Source organism: Euprymna scolopes, chromosome 46, assembly GCF_053919585.1.
Source record: "Euprymna scolopes isolate OS-2025 chromosome 46, ASM5391958v1, whole genome shotgun sequence".
In the NCBI taxonomy this organism is placed as follows: Eukaryota; Metazoa; Mollusca; class Cephalopoda; order Sepiida; family Sepiolidae; genus Euprymna; species Euprymna scolopes.
In genome coordinates, this window is record NC_136527.1 from 214,439,042 (window position 1) to 214,464,041 (window position 25,000).

General features: G+C 29.7%; 1 protein-coding gene across 3 annotated transcripts in view; it reads right to left on the minus strand.

The window, feature by feature from the left end:
- LOC145270486 (uncharacterized) overlaps positions 1–25,000 on the minus strand; it is a 71,644-nt gene that overhangs the window by 31,902 nt on the left and 14,742 nt on the right. For 2 of the 3 annotated variants that reach the window (XM_080126152.1, XM_080126150.1), the window contains exons 1-3: positions 16,320–16,483; positions 5,516–5,734; positions 1,679–1,767 (exon numbers count right to left, since the gene is read on the minus strand). In XM_080126152.1, the coding sequence (XP_079982278.1) occupies positions 1,679–1,767; positions 5,516–5,708 (282 nt within the window). In that variant the 5' untranslated portion in view covers positions 5,709–5,734; positions 16,320–16,483. Of the gene's footprint in view, positions 1–1,678; positions 1,768–5,515; positions 5,735–16,319; positions 16,484–25,000 lie in introns of those variants that run through there. The other variant, XM_080126151.1, reaches the window with a different exon arrangement.

The following is a 25,000-nucleotide window of genomic DNA, read 5'->3' on the forward strand; positions in this document are numbered from 1 at the left end:
TAGAAAGATCTTTTACATCTAGGGATCTCTACTGTGTGGGGGTGGGATTTAGCTGCCTGTCGGGTTTGTCGAGGGTGTCTACGTTGTGGGGGCACAAGTGTCTGCAGTTCGTCAGAGCATTCACCACTAAAATACTTGTAGAACAAGCAGAGGGATGCAACGTTTCTTTGATGTGACAGAGGCTGAAGCTTAGATGCCAGTTCAGGGCCTATCAGATTGGCGACTCTTTTTTTAACCTTGTCTAGGAGCGAGAGACTAGTAGTAGACGCACCAGCCCAGATGTGACAACAATACTCCATACATGGTCGAATGGTGGCCTTATAGAGGTACAGGATACTTTCAGGTGTCAGTAGTTTTCTAGCACGGTAGAGAGAGCCTACCTTTTTTTCAGCGGCCCTGGCAATGTTTTCAATATAATTGTTCCAACTCATGTTTCCTGTGAACGTTAGGCCAAGCAGTTTGAAGGATGTACTCTCAGACAGAGAGTCACTGGCCATTGCTATTGGTGGCAGAGAAGGTTTCTTGTAATTATTGAAAGAAACCAGTTTGGTCTTTGTAGCATTGAATGTGACCATCCATTTTTGTCCCCATTCCACTACAGATTGGAGGTCATCCTCTAGTGTTTTTGCCAGTTCCGTTCTTTTGAAAACAAAAGAGAAAAAAAATTAGAATCAGACGACCAGCCTTTTATGTGCTTCAGACTAAATATGCAAAACAATATTAGCTACTTGTATTTTCTTTACCGATCCCCCTCAACCCAGGACTGTACTCTAATAAACAAAGTCTCTGACAGTATAGATATAGCACTCTCTCTCGATACTAGAGCATCCAAGGAAATGGCAGAAACACTAGAGGATGACCTCCAATCCGTAGTGGAATGGGGACAAAAATGGTTGGTCACATTCAATGCTGCTAAGACTAAGCTTGTTTCCTTCAATAACTACAAGAAACCTTCTCTACCACCAATAGCAATGGCCAAGAACACATTACCTGAAAGTACTTCTTTTAAACTCCTCGGCCTAACGTTTACAGGGAATATGAGCTGGAATAGATACATTGAGAGCATTGCCAGGGCTGCTGCAAAGAAGGTGGACTCTCTCTCTCTCTCTCTCTCTACCGTGCTAGAAAATTACTTACATATATATATATAAGGCCACCATTCGCCCATGTATGGAGTATTGTTGTCACATTTGGGCTGGTGCATCTGCTTCTTGTCTCTCACTCCTGGACAAGGTTCAAAAGAGAGTCGCCAACCTGATAGGTCCTGAACTGTCCCCTAGGCTTCAGCCTCTGTCCCATCGACAAAATATTGCATCCCTCTGTACTTTAATGGCGAATGATGAACTGCAAACACTTGTACCCCTCAACATAAATACCCCCGAAAAGCAGCTAAATCCCACCTCTTCACAGTAGAGATGGTGTAAAAAAGCCTTTTACTCCAATAGTTTCTTCCCCAGAACTGCTAGACTATGGAACTCTCTTCCGGGATTCTGCTTTCCCAACTGTACTGACATGCAGAAGTTCAAGTGTAATGTGAACAGACATCTTGCTACTCACCTCCCTTCATAGTATCCCTGCAACTTATGTCTCCGATAGTAGCCCCCTATATCAAAGTGTCACTGGCCCTTGTTTAGGGTGAAAATGAAATAAAAAAATAAATAAAAAAAACTTGCTTTACCCCTAATCTTCTTCCGGTTTCAGACCAACCAATGGTGTTCTGCAATTCGTTTCCATTCATATCAATCGTAAACGCAACGGCATTGTATTCTGGTAAAATAAAAAAAAAGAAGAAAATGACTGTTAATAAATATTTTTTTCTTTTTTTTTCAGTTTTTGAAGAGCAAAAATCAAGAGAGACAATTCAATCATTCTCTCTCTCTCTCTCTCTCTCTCTCTCTCTCTCTCTATATATATATATATATATATATATATATATATATATATATATATATATATATATAGTGTTATAATGGAATCATTCCAGGAGGAAATCCGGGTATGAGAGCTCAATGTGGTAAACAGAGCAATAAGATAAAAAATATAACACGGAAATTACATAATTGTCGATGCAATAATTTATTTCAACCTTATGGTATTTTCAAGCATCTAAACTAGACAATTACATTTTGGATACTAAAATAAAGAAAGAAAAGGAATCGGGACTCGACCGTCAAAAAACCAGAGGGGGTGGTAGTAGCAATCCACTTAATACATTTTATAGAGAGGGTGGGAGGGATTTTTTAAAAGAAAACAACAACAAAAAAAAAAAAAAACATTATGACACTTATAAACGGCAGCTCGATGTAACCATAGATACACACACACACACACACACAACACACACACACATACACACGCCCCTAAATATGCACGTTCTTACACGTAAATGCCTTGACATGCGTTTACTAACCTAGGAAGAAGAGGGAGAAATATACGGATACAGAGAGAAGGAAATAGAATAAACAGCGCGTAAGCGAAAAAGAAGAAAATTTATTATATATATATATATATATATATATATATATATATATATATATATATATATATAAAATAAAATTTCCCTGGATTTTACTTGTGCAAATGGAAATTCTTTTAACATTGGATATGAATATGTGTGTTCATGTATATGTGGATATATGTGAACATGTGTTTCATTCCATTTCCTACCATTCACCACTACCTCCTCTCCCTACAACTAACACCTCCCCCCCCAATAAAAATAATATAGACTTCTAATGAAAAGGATTCCACCAGACTTTGAATTATTATCGCTGGACCCACAAACAAATTTATACAAGCACTTGCCCGATTCGGACATCTACACAGCTATGCGGATTACCCAATATATAACTTGGACCTTATTACCCAACTACTGTAAAGGACGCATAACATGGATTTTACCAAGCAATCTGGATCTACAATTTTCATATCCTTTTCTGCAAATCCTCTTGCTACAGCACTTCTGATAAATTAATTGTGTGGACTTTGACTTTCCATGTCTAACTGACTTTAGCAAATACCCTTTATAATATTTGCTAATATTTTCTCTCCTCTGATGAGATGGTAGACATCAAAACCCTATTGCTTGGAATAATGAAAATTTTGATTGAAACTCAACCACTTCATTTCAATAAGGGTTTTTTGAAATTCATTGAATCACAATTTAAATATATATATATATATATATATATATATATATATATATATATATACATATATATATATATATATATATATATATATATATGTATGTATGTATGTATATAGTGTTATAATGGAATAAATCCAGAGGAAATCCGGGTATGAGAGCTCAATGTGGTAAACAGAGCAATAACATAAAAATATAACACGGAAATTACATAATTGTCGATGCAATAATTTATTTCAACCTTATGGTATTTTCAAGCATCTAAATCAGACAATTACATTTTTGATACTGAAAAAAAAGAAAAGAAAAGATCGGGCTTCGACACTCAAAAAACCAGAGGTGGTGGTAGTAGCAATCCACTTAATACATTTAATATAGAGGGGGTGGTAGGGATTTAAAAAAATAAAAATTAAAAATTAAAAATAACAAATAAAAATATTAGATTAGACACTTATAAGCGGCAGCTTGATGTAACCATAGATACACACACACACACACACACTCACACACACATACACGCAACACATATACATACACCTACACCCACATACTCACACACACATATATATTGTTATTAAAATAGAATTATCCACTGACACATGTTTTGTCATCTATGACTCATCAGCCACTGTGATGAGTCGTAGAGGACGAAACACGTGTCAGTGGATAATTATATATATATATATATATTTATATATATATATTATAGCAAAAGTACCCGTCGTTGACTGGGTTCAAAAACAGCCTGCAGGAAATAGACTCTGATTTATGAAAGTATGATAGGTTATGAAAAGGAAGGGTTGTAAATTCGGGTTGAATTTGGGGGTATCAAAACCAAAGCAAAATATGATGAAGGTAAAAATAAAATAGATAAACCCCATAATTCATTATCCCATACCTGTTCACACTGAAACACTTATCACAATATTCTGTGGATCTATATTAAAAAAAACCTTGTTAAACTTTAAAGTTTGTGCCTATTTCCATTCTATGGAGGCCAGGCGCGAACGCAGACCCTACAATTTTATTAAAGTTAAAACATACTTATCAAAGTATTCTTATGTACATCTATATCAAAAACACTTGTAAACGTTTTTTTTTTTTCATTTTGAAATTTTTTATTTCCATACTTTGTGGACCAGGCGTGAATGCAGACCCCACAATTTTTATGAACCACCGTTCTGCCAGATCAAACATACCCATTCCTGTGTTCGATACATCTTTCTATCATTATATGTAATCAGTTTTTTTTTTAAATAGTCAACCATATAGGAGCCTATTCGTGACCAGACACACACACACACACACACACACACACACACACACACACACACAGCTTTATATATATATATATATATATATATATATATATATATAACCAAAAGTGTGGATGGCAGTAAAGAAATCTCTCTCTTTTCTCTCTCTCTCTCTCTCTCTCTCTCTCTCTCTCTCTCTCTCTCTCTTTTCTCTCTCTCTCTCTCTATCTCTCTCTCTTTCTCTCTCCCTATCTATCTCTCTCTTTTCTCTATCTATCTCTCTCTTTTCTCTATCTATCTCTCTCTTTTCTCTATCTCCCCCCTCTCTCTCTTTCTTTCCATCTCTCTTTCTCTCTCTCTATCTATCTCTCTCTTATTTTCTACCCCTTTCTCTCTCTCTCTGGCTGACTACCGCGCTTTCTCTTTGTGACGATTTATATAAACATCTTTTCCGATTGGAATGTTTACTATTTCCCAAGGTCAGAACAAAAGTAAATACGAATAACCGTCCACATAGGGAATCAACGCCTCTATCCACTGCGTCACGAACCCCAAAGAGTCCCGTGGTACAGCGGATGCCCGTGACGCAGCAGATAGAGGCTTTCACAGAAAGACACAGAAACAAAGAAAGAAAGAAAGGAAGGAAGGAAGAAAAGAAGGGGAGGAGAGAGAGAGAGAGAGTGAAAGAGTGAGAGAGAGAAAGAATAGGATAGAGAGAGAAATAAAGAGAGAGAGATAAGTGATGACCACCGTGTAAAACAAAAAAACCTGAAGGTTCAAAAAGTAAAGAATACAAAGATAGGGAATCAACGCCTCTATCCACTGCGTCACGAACCCCAAAGAGTCCCGTGGTGCAGCGGATGCCCGTGACGCAGCAGATAGAGGCTTTCACAGAAAGAACCAGAAACAAAGAAAGAAAGAAAGGAAGGAAGAAAAAAAGGGGAGGAGAGAGAGAGTGAAAGAGTGAGAGAGAGAGAAAGAATAGGATAGAGAGAGAAATAAAGAGAGAGAGATAAGTGGTGACCACCGTGTAAAAAAAAAAAACCTGAAGGTTCAAAAAGTAAAGAATACAAAGATAACGTATGTAATATAAAAAAATAATCGTGATTACCTTTTCTTCTAAATTCCGTATTTCCCTGCATGGCGCCATCGGTATTCGTCTCTGTGCGTACAGTTTGAACTTCCACAATGGTCGTCTTAGTAGACTGCTTCAAAACTGTCTTTGAGTTTTCTGTTTTGACGGCCGACGTCCTTTTCTTGTCATCTGAATGACTCGTGTCCGGGATTGAAGAACTGCAACCCATATTCGATTTTGACGAAAGACTTGATCCTTCGAGAAATATATAGAAAGATGTCAAGGTTGTGAGTTCCTAGGTGTGTGTTAAATATATTGAATCATTCGACCCCCTGTCTTTCCAAGCTTATAACTACTCGAAAAATGTAATTCAAACCCTATTTTTTTTTTTTTTCAATTAAAGGAGCAAGGACCAAGGTTTCATTTTTAAAAAAAATCCTTTTATTTTATTTTTATATTTTACGTGATTTAAAAACTTCGGACTTTATAGGTAAATTTCTAAAAGAAAAACACTTCTTTTTTTTTGTTTTAAATTTGAATATATTATTTATTGATCTTTTATCTTCGATTTGTGATATATAAAACTTTCGTGAGTTAATTGCTTATTTACTTTTTAATGGACATTTCAAAATGAGGGGGCGTGAATTTGAAAACAAACGTTTGTCTATAATATTATATTCGGTTTATTGGAAAGAGCATAAAATTTCACATTGACCTTGATAATATCCTAAAAATTGAACCAATAGAAAAACTTTGATAGATTTTTAAAGTTTTTATATATATATATATATATATATATATATATATATATATATATATATATATATATATATATATATATATATATATATATATATATATATATATATATATATATATATATATATATATTTATATATATATATATATATATATATATATATATTTATTTATTTCAAATTTTATCAGATATTATCTCCCTTGGATATTCAAGGGGAAAAACTTCTTATACAATTGACATTTTTTGTCTTGCACAATAAACGTACTTAAATATTTAAAAAAAAGGGTTTTTGAAATAATTTATTAATTTATTTATTGTCTAACTTATAGATTTAGGATGATTTTCTAAGAGAATATGCAAAAATATTATAATATAAGTACCTGAATTTCAAATAATTCCACTTATTCATATAGGTAACCAAATATTTTGCGTCGACGTAGAGTTCAGATCGACTCTGTTTACGTTTTCTTTTGATAAGAAGAAAACAATGGAAGACCAAACAGGCCAAAAAAACTTATTTTTCAGTGACGAAAATTTCAATGTATTATTAAGCTGAGGCTGGCCAGTACCAGATGGGTGAGCATTTGTATGAGTTTGGTTTTTAATGTGTATGTGTGTGGGGGCCAGGCTCCCAAAAATGGGGGGGGGCAATTTAAAGCAGAATAAAAAAAAATTATTTCAGCGCGTTTGGTCCACCGTAGTCGAAAGGCGGTAAACGTTTTCAAACGAGATCGAAAAAAATTATGCTATTTTTAACACAAAGGGCACAATATTTATCGAATTTTTTTTTTTGTATCGATTATTCAAAGCATGCTTTGTTTAATAATGGTCATGCATTATTCGGCTCGGTAAAAAAAAATTGTTAATTTATTTATCAAAGATTTTAAAATGGCTTTTTTCGTATAAATATTAAATTTTTTTTTTTTTGTTTTGCTTAACTTAAATTAATTATTTTACTTAACATATTCACCGAATTTCACACTTCAAAACTCAAAAGCGGGATAATTAAACACAATCGAAGTTCTGATATTCAGACGTCAAAATAAGGTATGCAAACAATTTTTTTTTTTTTTAATCTATAATTCTGTCCCTTACAACAACACAATATGTTTTGTTCAGTTTCAGATGATTATTTTAAGCATATTTGTTCCCACTTCAAAACAAGGGGGGTTGTAAGCAAAAAAATATATATATATAAATATCGTTTATGAAAAATAAGTACACTGTTATAAAGTTCATTCTTCTCCTAATAATCGCTGAAAATTTCGTATTGATCGGATAATTACCTGATTGTTGGTAGATTTTTAAAAAGACGGTCCGTCAAAAAGTACTGACCTGCCCCCCCCCCAGTTTTGGCGGTGCCTAATATATATATATATATATATATATATATATATATATATATATAAGCCTGACGAATCCTATAGTTGGATGAAACGCAGAATATTCAGTGTAGCTTAATCGCCATATATATTTTATAAATTACTAACTAGCTCTACCTACTTTTGAAGTAAATACTTAAAGTTTACGCATAAATCTATACTTTCGTATATTAAATTTATGTGAATGAATGAAGTAGTTATATATATATATATATATATATATATATATATATATATATATATATATATATATATACACACACACACATTTTCAGTGGAGAATTCAAGGGAGATTACTCACGTATTTTACTATAAGAAGTATTTTCCCTTGCAAATACAAGGGAGATAATCTCTTATAAAATTTAATGTAAAGGCTGGGAGTTCCTAGGTGTGTCAGAAACTGCATGAAATATATTGAAACATTAAATTTTATCAGAGATTATCTCCCTTGGATATTCAAGGGGAAAAACTTCTTATAGTAAAATACATGAGTACTGTCCCTTGAATTCTCCACTGAATATATATATATATATATATATATATATATATACATATATATATATATACATATATATATATATATATACATATATATATTCAGTGTAGAATTCAAGGGAGATTACTCATGTATTTTACTATAAGAAGTTATTTCCCTTGGAAATGCATAACATTTAATGTTTCAAACTTTAGATTAATATAAAACTAGCACACCGCCAATCATTGCGCGGTCGTAAAAATTGTATAAAAAAATAGATGGCTTACATGCCATCAGGTAAAATCGAAACTGAAACCAAAACTTATTAAGAATTCTTAGTAAAATTATTTTTAAAAAAAATTAAATGATTTGAGTGACTAGGTGTATCAGAATTTTTGTAGGAATTTTTGACACCCCTAACACGAAACTGCGAATAAAATATAAAAAAACTCGTAATTTCTCCTTTAAAAGTGGGTTGTTTATTTTCTTTATGGATTATACTTCCAAAATAAACTATTAAAGTTGTTTTAAAAGTAATAGAAATATTTATTTTTTATTTTTTTAAAAAACAGTAATGAATTTTACGAACTCAATATTTTTCAATTTTTAAACTTTAAAAATCTATAAAAAAAATTTCTATTGATTCTATTTTTACGATATTTTCAGGGTCAATGTGAAATGTTATGCTCTTTCCAATAAACCGAATATAATATTTTAGACAAACGTTTTTTTTTTAATTCACGCCCCCCTCCATTTTAAAGTGTCTATTAAAAAGTAAATAATTAATTTATGTACCAAAGTTTTATATATCACAAATTGAAGAGAAAAGGTCAATAAATAATATATTCAAATTTAAAACAAAAATGTAGTGTTTTTTAGAAATTTACCTGTAAAGTCCGAAGTTTCAAACCTTTTTTTTTTTTCAACGCGTTGTTTGTTTTTTCTTTTGTATTGTTTTAAACGAAACCTTGGTCCTTTCTCCTTTGATCGAAAAAGAAATTAGGGGTTGAATTACATTTTCGAGTAGTTATAAGCTTGGAAACACAGGAGATCGAATTAATACACGCTTCCCATTTAGAAATGTCTATTAAACAGTAAATAATTAATTTACTCACCAAAGTGTTATATATCACAAATTGAAGAGAAAAGGTCAATAAATAATATATTCAAATTTAAAACAAAAGAAAAGTAGTGTTTTCTTTTAGAAATTTACCTGTAAAGTCCGAAGTTTAAAACCTTTTCTTTTTTTTTTAAACACGTTGTTTGTTTTTGTTTTTTGTTTTTCTTGTTTGTTTTTTGTTTTTTTGTTTTTTAATGAAACCATGGTCCTTGCTCCTTTAATTGAAAAAAAAATTAGGGCTTGAATTACATTTTTTGAGGAAGTTTTAGCTTGGAAAGACGGTGTGGAATTATTTAATATTTTTTACGAAATTTCTGACACACCTTGAGTTACATCAGCTATAACAGCAACCAAAACCAAAACTTATGAAGAATTCTTGGTAAAATTATTCATGACAAGAAATGGAAGTACATAACAATAAAACGACCCGGATGTAAGCGTGACACAGAAAATAACACACACGCTATCGTATTAATATATAAATGATTAAAATTTATACTTAGATCCCCCCCCCCAAAAAAAATCAGTATTTTCAAGGGAGATAATTTCGCATTGTAAAATACATGAGTAACCTCCCTTGGATTCCTGTAACGCTTCTGTTTCTGTTATTTATGTACGTCTAGGAAGTTTTGCCGTCTCCCTTTGAGAAAGAGTCAGCTTATTGCTACTCTCCTGAAGCGCCCTTTATATGTGGGAAAATTATCTCCCTTGCAAATTTTTTTTATATACCTACTTTTTTTTTTGTAGAAATTATAAATTTGGTTACGACGTAATTAGTATTGCTAATTGGCTGGATGGCAGAGTTGGACACAATGTCGAGTGTAGTGTATTTTTGATTCAAAATATATATGCATATACAGCTCGAATTTAGAATTCAAGGGAGATTACTCATGAATTTTGAATTATTTCCCTTGAAAATACAAGGGAGATAATTTCTTATAAAATTTAGTGTTTTAAACTAAGTTTTTTTTTGTTTTTTGGGGTTTTTTTTCATGGAGGTCACCACTTATCATGGCCCGGAGGCCACTCAGGGATAAGGGTTATTGCGTGTACAGTAATCAATGAGATAGTATTGTAGTAATCATTACTATTGGAGATTTGATAATGTGTCTTACTTCAGGGGGCGGTTTGTCAGGAATTTGTTTATGTTGGACTTAAAGACAACCGAATATAATATTTTAGACAAACGTTGTTTTTTTTAATTCACGCCCCCCCCCCCATTTTCAAGTGTCTATTAAAAAGTAAATACTTAATGTAATCACCAAAGTGTTATATATCACAAATTGAAGATAAAAGATCAATAAATAATATGTTCAAATTTAAAACAAAAAAGTAGTGTTTTTTAGAAATTTACCTGTAAACTTGAAGACATCCAAGTTGTAGTCAGGTGGGAAACAGGCAAACGGAACTGAGAAAGAAACTCTGCTCACACGCCGCCCATCATTGCCCGATTGTAAAATACGCTTGAATATGATATTTTAATTTATACAGATTTCATATTTAATATTATAGAGCCAATACTGTATTGCTTATTATATTGTACCCAATATATAGTAGGGATTTCAAAATTTTAAAAAAGAAAATAAGAAAATATAAGGTCAAGGATGAGAGTTCCATATAGAAACGTTTATTTAATTTGAATAAAATAAAATACGCATCAAGTGCACTTGAAAGCCAAATCACAACGTAATATTAAATAAAAAAAACACTCTGTTTCTACAAATCAATCTCCAAAAATCGGGTAATTTTGCTGTTCGCAAAATCGCAACAAATAAAGTTTTATAAACACGATTATACAGAAGCCCAAAATTACAGCCAATCGAAATGCTGTTTCGAAATGAAGTCATGATATTAAAAGAATGTAGGGGGTTCAGATTTCTTTTTTTCCCCCAGACGTGCATCTGCACATTCCTATCCTGAATGTTTATAAATTATCTCAGTCTTTCTTTAAGTCGTCAAGAATTACAAACCTTGTCATCAGGTTAGTCAGACCATAATAAATGTTTGAAGTCAAACATAAAAAAAGTCAATCCAATTTTGGATGGTTTTTGGGACCATCGTATTTTAGATTCAATATATACATATATATACCGATACTCTATGGCTGACTGGGATAGCTTCCGTACATTCATAGCTGATTTACCTCTGCACTCCATGTTTAAAAAGGAAGTGTCCTCTATAGTATCAGATCTGACCGAATGGTTAATTGTAGGCATAGACCAATTCATACCATCTAAAAAATTCCAACAAAAACCTAACAGCCAGCCATGGTTCTCCCCAGAATGTGCTGCTGCTATCGCGCACAGAAATCACTTTTTCCATAGCTACCAACGTAATAGATGCACTAAGACTAAAGCTGCTTTCAGGACTGCCAGCAACCACTGTAAAAGAGTAATAAAAAAATGCAAGAGAGCTATATGCCCAGTCTGTTAAATCCAAGGAAGCTGATCAGCGGCTTGGTTCCCACCAGTTTTGGCAAATAACAAATAGGATCCTGAACAGAAGTGTGCGTTCTATCCCAAAATAATGAAAGTTCATATAGAAACGTTGTTTTAATTTAGTTAAAATAAGATACGCATCAAGTGCGCTTAAAAGCCAAATCACAACGTAATATTAGGAAAATAAACAAATATTTTACTTGTTTGAAATTTATCACAAATATATTTCAGAGGTATACTCCATCTTCAGTATGTTGTCTTTTGAAATGTTTGCACTGTGCGTAGGTAACTGTTGTGGTGGCACCCACTCATTTACATATGTGGATAATATTACACATAAATAACAAGACTCGGTTAGTCTTGGGGGGTGTTAACCAGAAGCCACCGAAGGCCGAGCCGAGAGCAGATAGGTTCTCCAGCCAAGACTCTCTTACCTGACAACCATTATGTAAATATACTGTAAATATACTTTTCCTAATACACTTCTTATTGGTCTACCTTTGTTTTTTGAGTCTCCATTTGTATTGTCTTATACGTTATTTGGTTCAACCTGCAAACATAACAGTTGGCAGCGAAGATGAACGTCAAACATAACAGTAACACGAGAATAACGTCAAGAATGAGAGTCCATATAGAAACGTTGTTTTAATTTGAATAAAATAAAATATGCATCAAGAGCGCTTGAAAGCCAAATCACAATGTAATATTAGGAAAATAAACAAATATTTTACTTGTTTGAAATTTTTAATATAAATTGACGCTATTCTCACGTTGCCTATGCACTGTGCAAACATTTCAAAATACAACGCGCAGCTCTTTACGAACAGACTTTTCTTCTTCCAACTTTACAATATGGCAAGAAAGAAGAAAAGGAAAAAAAGAAATTAAAAAAACATACTGAAGATGGAGTATACCTCTGAAATATATTTGTTATAAATTTTAAACAAATAAAACATTTAAACAACTAGTCCTTTACTTTTCCATGTTTAATGGAAACCATATTACTTTTCATGCTCACATTTTTCTATTGTAATATAAGTAAACATTATATAATCAATTCTTAATGCTGCAATATTTTAAGTTATACATTTATTATATTTTTTACTAGAATATTTTGTCCTTTTCCTTTCCAGTTTTAACAACATGTCCTTTACTTTTCCATGTTTAAGCTTAACCATATTACTTTTCATGCTCAGATTTTTCTATTGTAATATAATTTAACATTATATAATCAATTGTTAATGCTGCAATATTTTAAGTTATACATTTATTATATTTTTTACTAGAATATCTTGTCCTTTTCTTTTCCAGTTTTAACAACTAGTCCTTTACTTTTCCATGTTTAATGGAAACCATATTACTTTTCCTGCTCACATTTTTCTATTGTAATATAAGTTAACATTATATAATCAATTGTTAATGCTGCAATATTTTAAGTTATAAATTTATTATATTTTTTACTAGAATATCTTGTCCTTTTCTTTTCCAGTTTTAACAACTAGTCCTTTACTTTTCCATGTTTAAGCTTAACCATATTACTTTTCATGCTCACATTTTTCTATTGTAATATAAGTTAACATTATATAATCAATTCTATATACTGCAATATTTTTAGTTATACATTTAACATATTTTTACTAGAATATCTTGTCCTTTTCTTTTCCAGTTTTAACAACTAGTCCTTTACTTTTCCATGTTTAAGCTTAACCATATTACTTTTCATGCTCGCATTTTTCTATTGTAATATAATTTAACATTATATAATCAATTCTTAATGCTGCAATATTTTAATGTATAAATTTATTATATTTTTTACTAGAATATCTTGTCCTTTTCTTTTCCAGTTTTAACAACTAGTCCTTTACTTTTCCATGTTTAAGCTTAACCATATTACTTTTCATGCTCACATTTTTCTATTGTAATATAAGTTAACATTATATAATCAATTCTGTATACTGCAATATTTTTAGTTATACATTTAATATATTTTTACTAGAATATCTTGTCCTTTTCTTTTCCAGTTTTAACAACTAGTCCTTTACTTTTCCATGTTTAAGCTTAACCATATTACTTTTCATGCTCGCATTTTTCTATTGTAATATAATTTAACATTATATAATCAATTCTTAATGCTGCAATATTTTAAGTTATAAATTTATTATATTTTTTACTAGAATATCTTGTCCTTTTCTTTTCCAGTTTTAACAACTAGTCCTTTACTTTTCCATGTTTAAGCTTAACCATATTACTTTTCATGCTCACATTTTTCTATTGTAATATAAGTTAACATTATATAATCAATTCTTAATGCTGCAATATTTTTAGTTATACATTTAATATATTTTTACTAGAATATCTTGTCCTTTTCTTTTCCAGTTTTAACAACTAGTCCTTTACTTTTCCATGTTTAAGCTTAACCATATTACTTTTCATGCTCGCATTTTTCTATTGTAATATAATTTAACATTATATAATCAATTCTTAATGCTGCAATATTTTAATGTATAAATTTATTATATTTTTTACTAGAATATCTTGTCCTTTTCTTTTCCAGTTTTAACAACTAGTCCTTTACTTTTCCATGTTTAAGCTTAACCATATTACTTTTCATGCTCACATTTTTCTATTGTAATATAAGTTAACATTATATAATCAATTCTATATACTGCAATATTTTTAGTTATACATTTAATATATTTTTACTAGAATATCTTGTCCTTTTCTTTTCCAGTTTTAACAACTAGTCCTTTACTTTTCCATGTTTAAGCTTAACCATATTACTTTTCATGCTCGCATTTTTCTATTGTAATATAATTTAACATTATATAATCAATTCTTAATGCTGCAATATTTTAAGTTATTAATTTATTATATTTTTTACTAGAATATCTTGTCCTTTTCTTTTCCAGTTTTAACAACTAGTCCTTTACTTTTCCATGTTTAAGCTTAACCATATTACTTTTCATGCTCACATTTTTCTATTGTAATATAAGTTAACATTATATAATCAATTCTATATACTGCAATATTTTTAGTTATACATTTAATATATTTTTACTAGAATATCTTGTCCTTTTCTTTTCCAGTTTTAACAACTAGTCCTTTACTTTTCCATGTTTAAGCTTAACCATTTACTTTTCATGCTCGCAATATTATTACAGAGTCGTCATTTCAAATTTAAAAACAAGTATTTAGGTACCATCAAGTAGAATCGAAACCGGAACTGTAACATTCAAAGCTGGTGACTTAAAACTGATTGAAAATTTAAAATTAACTGAATTTACGAATTGTATGACTTTTTATTTTTGACCCCTTTAAATCTGTTTCAAAGTTAAAGCTAAAAACCTATTAAAAAAAAAACAACCATTGGATGCCCCTCTTTGACTTTTAGTTTCGGAAAAGATAGAGTTTGAATATATGAAGACAGACAGACATATAGCCGTTTATATATTAGAATTTGGGGAGGGAGGCACCTGGTTTTGATAATGTGTCTTACTTAAGGGGGCGGTTTGTCAGGAGTTTGTTTATGTTGAACTTGAAGCCGTCCAAGTTGTAGTCAGGTGGGAAACAGGCAAACAGCAGAGAGTCCCACTGGCGTGCAGTTCTAAGAAAGAAGCTTTGTTCATGTAATCTATGTTTTGATTTAGGCACAGATAAAGAGTGGGGGGAAATTATTGACAGTAGTTTCAGCAAGACGGGTGTTTCTCATGAAAGATTGGCGAGGGGGGACGAGGGATTGGAGCTCAGACGAGCACCTGCCATGGAAATAACGATAAAACAAAGACAGGCTCGCAACGTCTCTTCTGTGGGAGAGAGGTTGCAGGGTAAAGAAAAGGGCATCCCCCACTAAACCACGAAATCCATTTTCTACTCTGTCAAGGCAGGATAGGCTGTTTTTAGCAGCTCCTGCCCAGATATGGCAGCAGTATTCCATCCTTGGACGTACTTGGCTTTTATACAGATATCTCACTGCTAATGCAATTCTCCATCTATATAAGAGCCAGATATGTCCAAGGATGGAATACCGTTGCCACATATGGGCAGGAGCTGCCTTGATAGGGTTCAAAATAGACTTCGTGGCCTGGTGGGAGATGTCCTTTTCTCTTTGCTGCAACCTCTATCTCACAGAAGAGATGTTGCGAGTTTGTCTCTGCTTTATCGTTATTTTCATGGAAAGTGTTCGACTGAGCCTCAATCTATGGTGCCCCCTCGCCAAACTTTCACAAGAAACACTAGACTAGCTGAAAACACTATCAATAATTCCCCCCCCCCACTCTTTATCTGTGCCTAAACCTAAACATAGATTCCATGATCAAAGCTTCTTTCTTAGAACTGCACGCCTGTGGAATTGTCTTCCGTTTTCCTGCTTTCCAGCTGACTACAATATAGTTGTCTTCAAGTCTAATGTAAACAAGTTCTTGATGAGCCGTTCCACTTAAGTTAACAAATTTACCGAACTTCCATTACTATCGATTACTATATTGTCCTTTTGACTACTCTACACTCTTTAACCCTTATCCTTGAGTGGCCTATCGGCCTTGATAAGTGGTGCCGCCTATGTAAAAAAAAAAACAATCATAATAATCGACTATAATAATTTCATAAAAAAATAATCGACCATTTTAATGCTTTCCGGTAACACAAATAAATAAACTTTCTGCTTACCTGGTTTTTTTTTGGGTTTTTTTCTATATAGCAATACAGCTATAAGCGAAAAAATTTTGGAAATAAAGTTTTTGAAGTTTTGTTTGTTTTTTGTTTTTTTTATGTGAGAGCCAGTGTAGAAATAGTTTTGGTTTTGTTTTGTTCTGTTTTGTTCTGTAAGTCAATCTAGTTATACCCCCCTCCCCTCCCCTCCCCTCCCTTCTACCCCCCCTCTCTCTCTCTCTCTCTCTCTCTCTCTCTCTCTCTCTCTCTCTCTCTCTCTCTCTCTCTCTCTCTCGCTCTCTCTCTCTCTCAGTGCAGGGCGGGTAAAGATACGCAGAACCAAATATCACCATGTTTTGGGCACAAGCGTTGCTTAGCAACGTCACTAAGTTATTTAGTAAAGCGTTAGCGATTTAGTTGTCAGATCGAAATGTTTCTGGATGAGTCGAAGCGGGTGGAAGTGATTGCCACGTGTTTGTGATATGATGGTTTCTGTAAAGGCTTGTGTGTTTTGTTTCTGTTTATTTGCGTAAGTTGTGTGTGTGTGTGTGTGTGTGTGTGTGTGTGTGTGTGTGTGTGTGTGTGTGTGTGTGTGTGTTTGCGTGTTTTTGTTCTTTTTTTTTACACAGGCATCACCGCATTATCAAGGCCAAGAGGCCACTCAAGGATAAGGGTTAAAGAGTGTACAGTAGAAATTGGACAATATAGTAATCGTTAGTAATGAAAATTCGGTACATTTTATAACTTATATGGAACGGCTCATCAAGAACTTGTTTACGTTAGACTTGAACGCAACCATATTGTAGTCAGCCGGAAAGCAGGAAAACGGAAGACAATTCCACAGGCGTGCAGTTCTAAGAAATAAACTTTGTTCATGGAATCTACGTTTAGGTTTAGGCACAGATAAAGAGTGGAGGGAATTATTGATAGTGTTTTCAGCTATATAACTATATAAATATATATATATATATATATATATATAAATATATATATAAATATATATAAATATATATATGAATATATATATAAATATATATATATAAATATATATATAAATATATATATAAATATATATATATAAATGTATATATAAATATATATATATAAATATATATATAAATATATAAATATATATATATAAATATATATATATATAAATATATATATGCTAATTTTATTTTTATTTCGGACTATTAGTCTCATCTTTATTAGTTGTTGTTTGTTTGTTTTTATTTTTTTTTTAAACAAACAAACAAACAACAACTAATAAAGATGAGACTAATAGTCCGAAATAAAAATAAAATTAACATAAAAATGCTCATCTCAAAATAAAAATTTCCAATTAAGGAATAATATATATATAAATATATATATATAAATATATATATATAAATATATATATATATATATATAAATATATATATAAATATATATATATAAATATATATAAATATATATATAAATATATATATATATATAAATATATATATATATATATGTATATATATATATATATATATATATATATAAATATATAAATATATATATATAAATATATATATATATAAATATATATATGCTAATTTTATTTTTATTTCGGACTATTAGTCTCATCTTTATTAGTTGTTGTTTGTTTGTTTTTATTTTTTTTTTAAACAAACAAACAACAACTAATAAAGATGAGACTAATAGTCCGAAATAAAAATAAAATTAACATAAAAATGCTCATCTCAAAATAAAAATTTCCAATTAAGGAATAATATATATATAAATATATATATATAAATATATATATATAAATATATATATATATATATATATAAATATATATATAAATATATATATATAAATATATATAAATATATATATAAATATATATATATATATAAATATATATATATATATATGTATATATATATATATATATATATATATATATATATATATATATATATGAATACATAAATTTAAAGGAGATTAGAACAATAGTCTAAAGAGCGGAGTGTATTTTAATGTAATAGTAAAATTACTAGTTTAATTAAAATACAGGAAAGAAAAGTGCTCGTTGTAATTTAGATATATAATAAGCTCGATAGGTAAATATCCTAGAGCTAATTCAATATTTAGTAATGTTATTGATAATTTAAAAATCAAATTATAATTAAATAAAAAATCCGTTTCATAAGAAGGAACAACAACAAAATCTGTTTTCCGAAACGATCGTACAAATAATTGATTTTGTTGTTGTTCCTTCTTATGAAACGGATTTTTATTTAATTATAATTTGATTTTTAAATTATCAATAACATTACTAAATATATATAAATATACATATATATATAAATATATATAAATATATATATATAAATATAAATATATATATATATAAATATATATATAAATATATATATATAAATATATATATATAAATATATATATAAATATATATATATAAATATATATATATATATATATAAATATATATAAATATATATATATATAAATATATATATAAATATATCTATATATAAATATATATAAAAATATATATATATAAACATATATATATAAACATATATATATAAACATATATATAAAGATATATATATATAAATATATATATATAAATATATATATAAATATATATATATATAAATATATATATATAAATATATATATATATAAATATATATATGTAAATATATATATATATAAATATATATATATAAATATATATATAAATATATATATAAATATATATATAAATATATATATATATATATATATATATATATATATATATATATACTAGCTGTACCCTGCCACGCGTTGCTGTGGCTCAAATTGGCGCTATGGAAAAAGTTCCAAAATGAGAAAAAGCATGTTTCTTATAGGTTTAAATTTCCATTTTGCATGGGTACACAGTTTTTGTTGTTCCATTTTCTTAGCTGATATAGAGATTTTCCGGTTTGGTGACTCTTGAATACGTAATATAAATTGTCCATGTGAAAAAACAGTCAGTGTGTAACTGTAAGGCCCACAATTGTAAAGATTGTTCCCTGTGCTTTGTTGATGGTTATTGCAAATGACAATAAAATTGGAAAGTGCAATTTGCTAAAGTGTAATGATGTATCCGGTGGAATCATAGGAATGCATGGAATGAAGATATATTCATCTGTGAAAGGTGCTGTTAAAATTGTTGTTTCTATGATATTGTTTGTAAATTTTTTTTTACTGCAAGCTATGTGCCATTGCAAAGCTTGGATTGGTTTATATTTCACAACATGATAATTAGTACACCAAATTTCAGTTGCAATACATGCGGTGGCATCCCTGGCAAATATAACTGTTGGATAATTAACCACTTTATCTGCTTTTACAACAGTGTCGATGGATTTGTATTTGACTACCTCACTTGGAATTTTACATTTAATTATAGCGTTAAGTTCATGGCCATCTTTGTATTGACCTGCAGGAATAGCTCATTCACTCAGTCAAATGGAATTCTTATAATTTGAATATCTGCAAAAACCTTTTAAACTAACTATTCTTTTGATGAAATAAACAGAAATTACAGAAGTTAAAAGTCAAAGAATTAGACCCTTAACTCTGATCAGCTGGCACTTTTTCGTACCCAATTTCCCACAAATGATGCAAAAGTTTTTGTGCGGATCGAACAGTCTGCAACTGTACATGCATATTTTGAGTTAAGTTTAATGTCTTCACATGGAACAAAAAAGTAGAGTATTTGAGGCAAGCATTTATTTCATCTGCTGGTGTTGATTTAAGAATAACAGGTAACATTTGTCTGAAATCTCGTGCAAGCAATATTACTGCATTCCCAAATGGTCTGACATTGCCACGTTAATCTTGCAAGGATCGACCAAGAGCCTCAAGTTATTTTTTGCGTACCATTGTGCATTCATCCTAAACAATAAGTTTGCATTTTTGCAATATTTTTCCCCATATTGGATGTTTTGGAGATGTCGAAGATGAGATTTTTGAAAAATTGAATGTTTTAAAGTAGAATAAATAATTCTTCTACTTGGCAGCAAGGTCGCAGGTATTCCTCATGCAGCAAGGGCTAAGGCTATGTCATTTTGTTACCAAATGGCTGCCAAAATTAATTTAATTAGAAAGGTTTTACCAGTTACTTCTGGTGCTGTTCAAGGTAGCAGTAATTTCCAAATAACTTCTATTGTCACAGTCAGTAAATTAGGTGACTAAAATAGGATTTATCCATGTTTTGACAATGCCTTATTCACTGTAATTAATTTAGGAGACTAAAATAGGATGAGGAATTAGAGATGGATAGATAGAGAGGAAGATATATAGATAGAAAAGAGACAGTGAGAGGAAAATAGAGAAAGAAAGGAGATAGAGAGATAAAGGGATTGATAGATAAACAGAGAGAGGGGCAGAGTTAGAAACAGAGAGGGATGAGACAGAGGAAAGGAGAGAGATAGAGGGAGTTGGAGAGAGAAAGGGGCTAAAAGAGAGATGGAGAGGGTGATATATAGAGAAAGATAGATTGAGAGAGGGAAAGGGAGAGATGGATAAAGAGAGATATTAAGAGAGGAAGAGAGAGGGGGAGAGAAACATGTGAACTACACTTCACCGTTTTTTTTCCTCGTTCAGTAGAGAAGAAATCTTTCGAGACTGAGGCAATTTTAATGTTTTGTTATTATCCAGAGTACCCCTTTTTTTTGGAGGGGGGGGGCTAGATTTTCCTCGCATTAGAAACCGACCGGGTTATCTGTACTTTTACTTAACAAATTAATAAAAGAAAAACATATTGTAAAATTTGAATTTAACAGGAAAATACCATTTTAAAAAATAACACGATAACATAAGTGCATAAGTGCCACTTTAGGTACTCCTTGGGCGTTGAGTTCCATGGCGACCAGCATAATTTAATGGTCGCTCCCTGATCCCCCCAGTCAAGGCTAATGCATGCGCACGTAACATTTTTTTTTATTTACTGGCGTTGGCTTAGTAACTAAACGATTTATTGATAATTTCGTAATCCTTAAACGCATGCCGGAAGATTTAAATTGGTTTATTATTGTTGTAATGAAAAAAAAAAGTTTCATTCAACACAAAACCAAAAACACATTAATGATAAATGATTTATTATTCTATTCATTGAAATTTACTAATTTTTAAATAAAAAAGTAAAAAAAAAGTTAATAAAAAAATAGTTGCTTATGTGCGCATAAAAAACTTGTTTTTTTTTTTTTGTTTTTTGTTTTTTTAGATTAGGTCCACCTAATAATCACCCCCCCCCAACCTCCTCATCTTAAGAACAACTTCCGGAATAAACACCACTTTTGGAGGGGGGGGGCTATTTGCCAAATTTAACTGATATTTGTTGTCAGCATACTCACCCGAAAATACTATTAAAAAAAAGGGTGGATTATCCTTTATGGAAATAGTCCCGACGTCTGCCTCGTTCTGAGTTCGGGGAGAGGCCGTTTGATGTAGGCGGTGTCGAGGCAGAAAATTACCCTAACCCTAAAATATGCGATATGTCACAGACAGGTGCTTTTACAAATATTGTGGAACAAATCACAGAATTTTACAGGGTTAACTAACCACGTGGAACTATTCTAATCATGTGGACTGTTTTTTTGTTTTTAAATTCTAATTATTTGAACTGTTTATTTTGTAAAATTCCAATTATTTGAACTGTTGAATTATCAAAAATTTGAACTGTTTATTATTTTAAAATTCTAATTATTTGAACTGTTTAAAATAAAAAAAGTAAAAATTCTAATTATTGGAACGGGGTTTTTTCTCCTTAAGTTAAGAACTGGGCACTTTATTGAAGGGGTAATTTTCTGCCTCGACACCGCCTACGTCAGACGGCCTCTCCCCGAGCTCAGAACGTGGCAGACATTGGGACCATCTCCGTAAAGGTTATCCAAAAAAGGAGGGGTTCAGTGCCCGTGGCAGAGAAGTAGATTTATTTATCAATAAAAGTTGCGGAGAAGTAAATTTATTTATCAATAAAAGTCGTCATTTAAAAAAGGAGATTGTGGAGGTGGACCTAAATGCAAATATTTACCCCAAAAATTATCCCGAAGTTTATTACAAAAACGTTTTGTTTTCGCACTATTCAACAATTTGTTCATCCGCGCATGTAAATTAAAAAATATTTGTAAAAGTGAGAAGTTATCAGTAAATGGTTTTTTTTTTTTAAATTTATTTATTTATTTATTTATTTACATTAGGTCCACCTCCACAAATGTTAAGAACGGCTTTCAGAATAAACACCCTCAACCTCTCCATGTTAACAACGGATTTCGGAATAAACACCATTGGTGGGGGGATATTTAAAAAAAAAAGTCGATAAAAGTCGTCATTTAAAAAGAAATTTAAAATCAAATGTTTGTAAAAGTGAGAAATTATTAATAAATGTTTAGTAACATTTTTCGGTGCTAATGCAGAGAGTGATCCGCGCTATTTTTTAAATCGTGTTTTTTTTATTCAATTGCAAGGTTAAAGTACAGAATAGGTACAAAACACCCTCCCCTCCCCATGTTAAGAATGGCTTTTTAAATAATAACGTTATTGTTTCAGCATGGATCACTCTTTGCATGAGTACCCATTTTTCTTTTAATATTCATAAAAAGTAAAACTTTTTTCAAAATAAATAAATAAATGTTTGTAAATGTGACAAATAATCGTTTAGTTACGGCAACGTCAGTAAATAAAATATGTTACGTGCGGGGTGGGGTGGGAAATTAAGGGAGCGACTATTATTTTTTTTCTACTGGTCGCCATGGAACTCAACGCCCAAGGAGTACCAAAATATAATTTTTTTTTTGTCAAATAAATAAATTTCAAGCAATTTTTGCAATAAATAATAGATAGCAACTTCGTTAATTTTACGACTCGCCCCAGCATATTATAAACATCCTAACTTTCCCATGTTAAAACGGTTTTCGGAATCAGCCACCTCCCCATATTAAGAACAGCTTTCGAGGTTTATGGAGAGGCGGTTTTTTTAACATGGGGGGGTTAGGGTTTTTATAATACGTTGAGGCATGTCGTAAAAATGAAATAGTTTAGAAAAAGTTAAAACAAAGTTTTTATGTAAACAATGCCGTGAAAATAAACCAAACAATTAAAACGTAATGTTTCATGAGTGAAAAGCCTTAACATAAATAAAATTTAAAAAATTGGTAAGTACATAAATGAATTAAAATTTTTAAAATATGGGATTTTTTTTGTGCTAATGCAGAGAGTGATCCGCGCTATTTTTTTTTAAATCGTTTTCCACGTTTAATTAAAGTTTATGATATGTTTTTATTCAATTGTAAGGTTAAAGTACAGAATAGGTACAAAACACCCTCCCTTCCCCATGTTAATAATATCTTTTTAAATAATAACATTATTATTTCAGCACGGATCACTCTCTGCATGAGTAAGTTTTTTTTTTGTTTTTTGTTTTTTTTACTTATCGAGTTAACAGAAAATGAAATCTTTCGTCAATTCCTGGCTGTGAAATGAATCGAACCGGAAGTTCAGTTTTATCAACAGAACAGATGCGCAGTAACCGTTAAAAAAATATATTTATTTTATTTAATATTTTAATTTTAAAAATTCGCGAGGTAAATTTATTTTAATGACATAAAAACATACCTCGACTCTAAATATAGGTTGTCTGAACATTTCAAACAAATTGGTAACGTAGAAATATGGTTTTATTCGTTTAGAACAGACCAACTTTACATTTCTATATATATAGATATATAAATATATATATATATATAAATATATATATATATATAAATAAATATATATATAAATAAATATATATAAAAATATATATATAAATATATATAAAAATATATATAAATATATATATATATATGTATATATATGTATATAAATATATATATATAAATATATATATAAATATATATATATATAAATAAATAGATATAAATATATATAAATATATATATATATAAATATATGTATATAAATATATATAAATATATGTATATAAATATATATATATAAATATATGTATAAATATATATATATATAAATATATATATATATATATATATAAATATATATATAAATATATATACATAAAAAATATATATATATAAATATATATATATATAAATATATATATATAAATGTAAATATATATAAATATAAATATATACAAATACAAATATACATTAATATAAATATATACAAATATAAATATATATATAAATTTAAATATATATGATATATATAAATACAAATATATATAAATATATATATATATAAATATGTATATATAAATATATATATATATATAAATATATATATATATATAAATATATATATAAATATATATATATAAATATAAATATATATATATATAAATATATAAATATATATATATAAACATATATATAAACATATATATAAACATAAAAATTTAAATATATATAAACATATATATAAATAAATATATATATAAATAAATATATATATATAAATAAATATATATAAATATATATATATAAATATATATATATAAATATATATGTATAAATATATATAAATATATATATATATAAATATATATATATAAATATATATATATATAAATATATATATATAAATATATATATAAATATATATATATAAATATATATATAAATATATATATAAATATGTATATATAT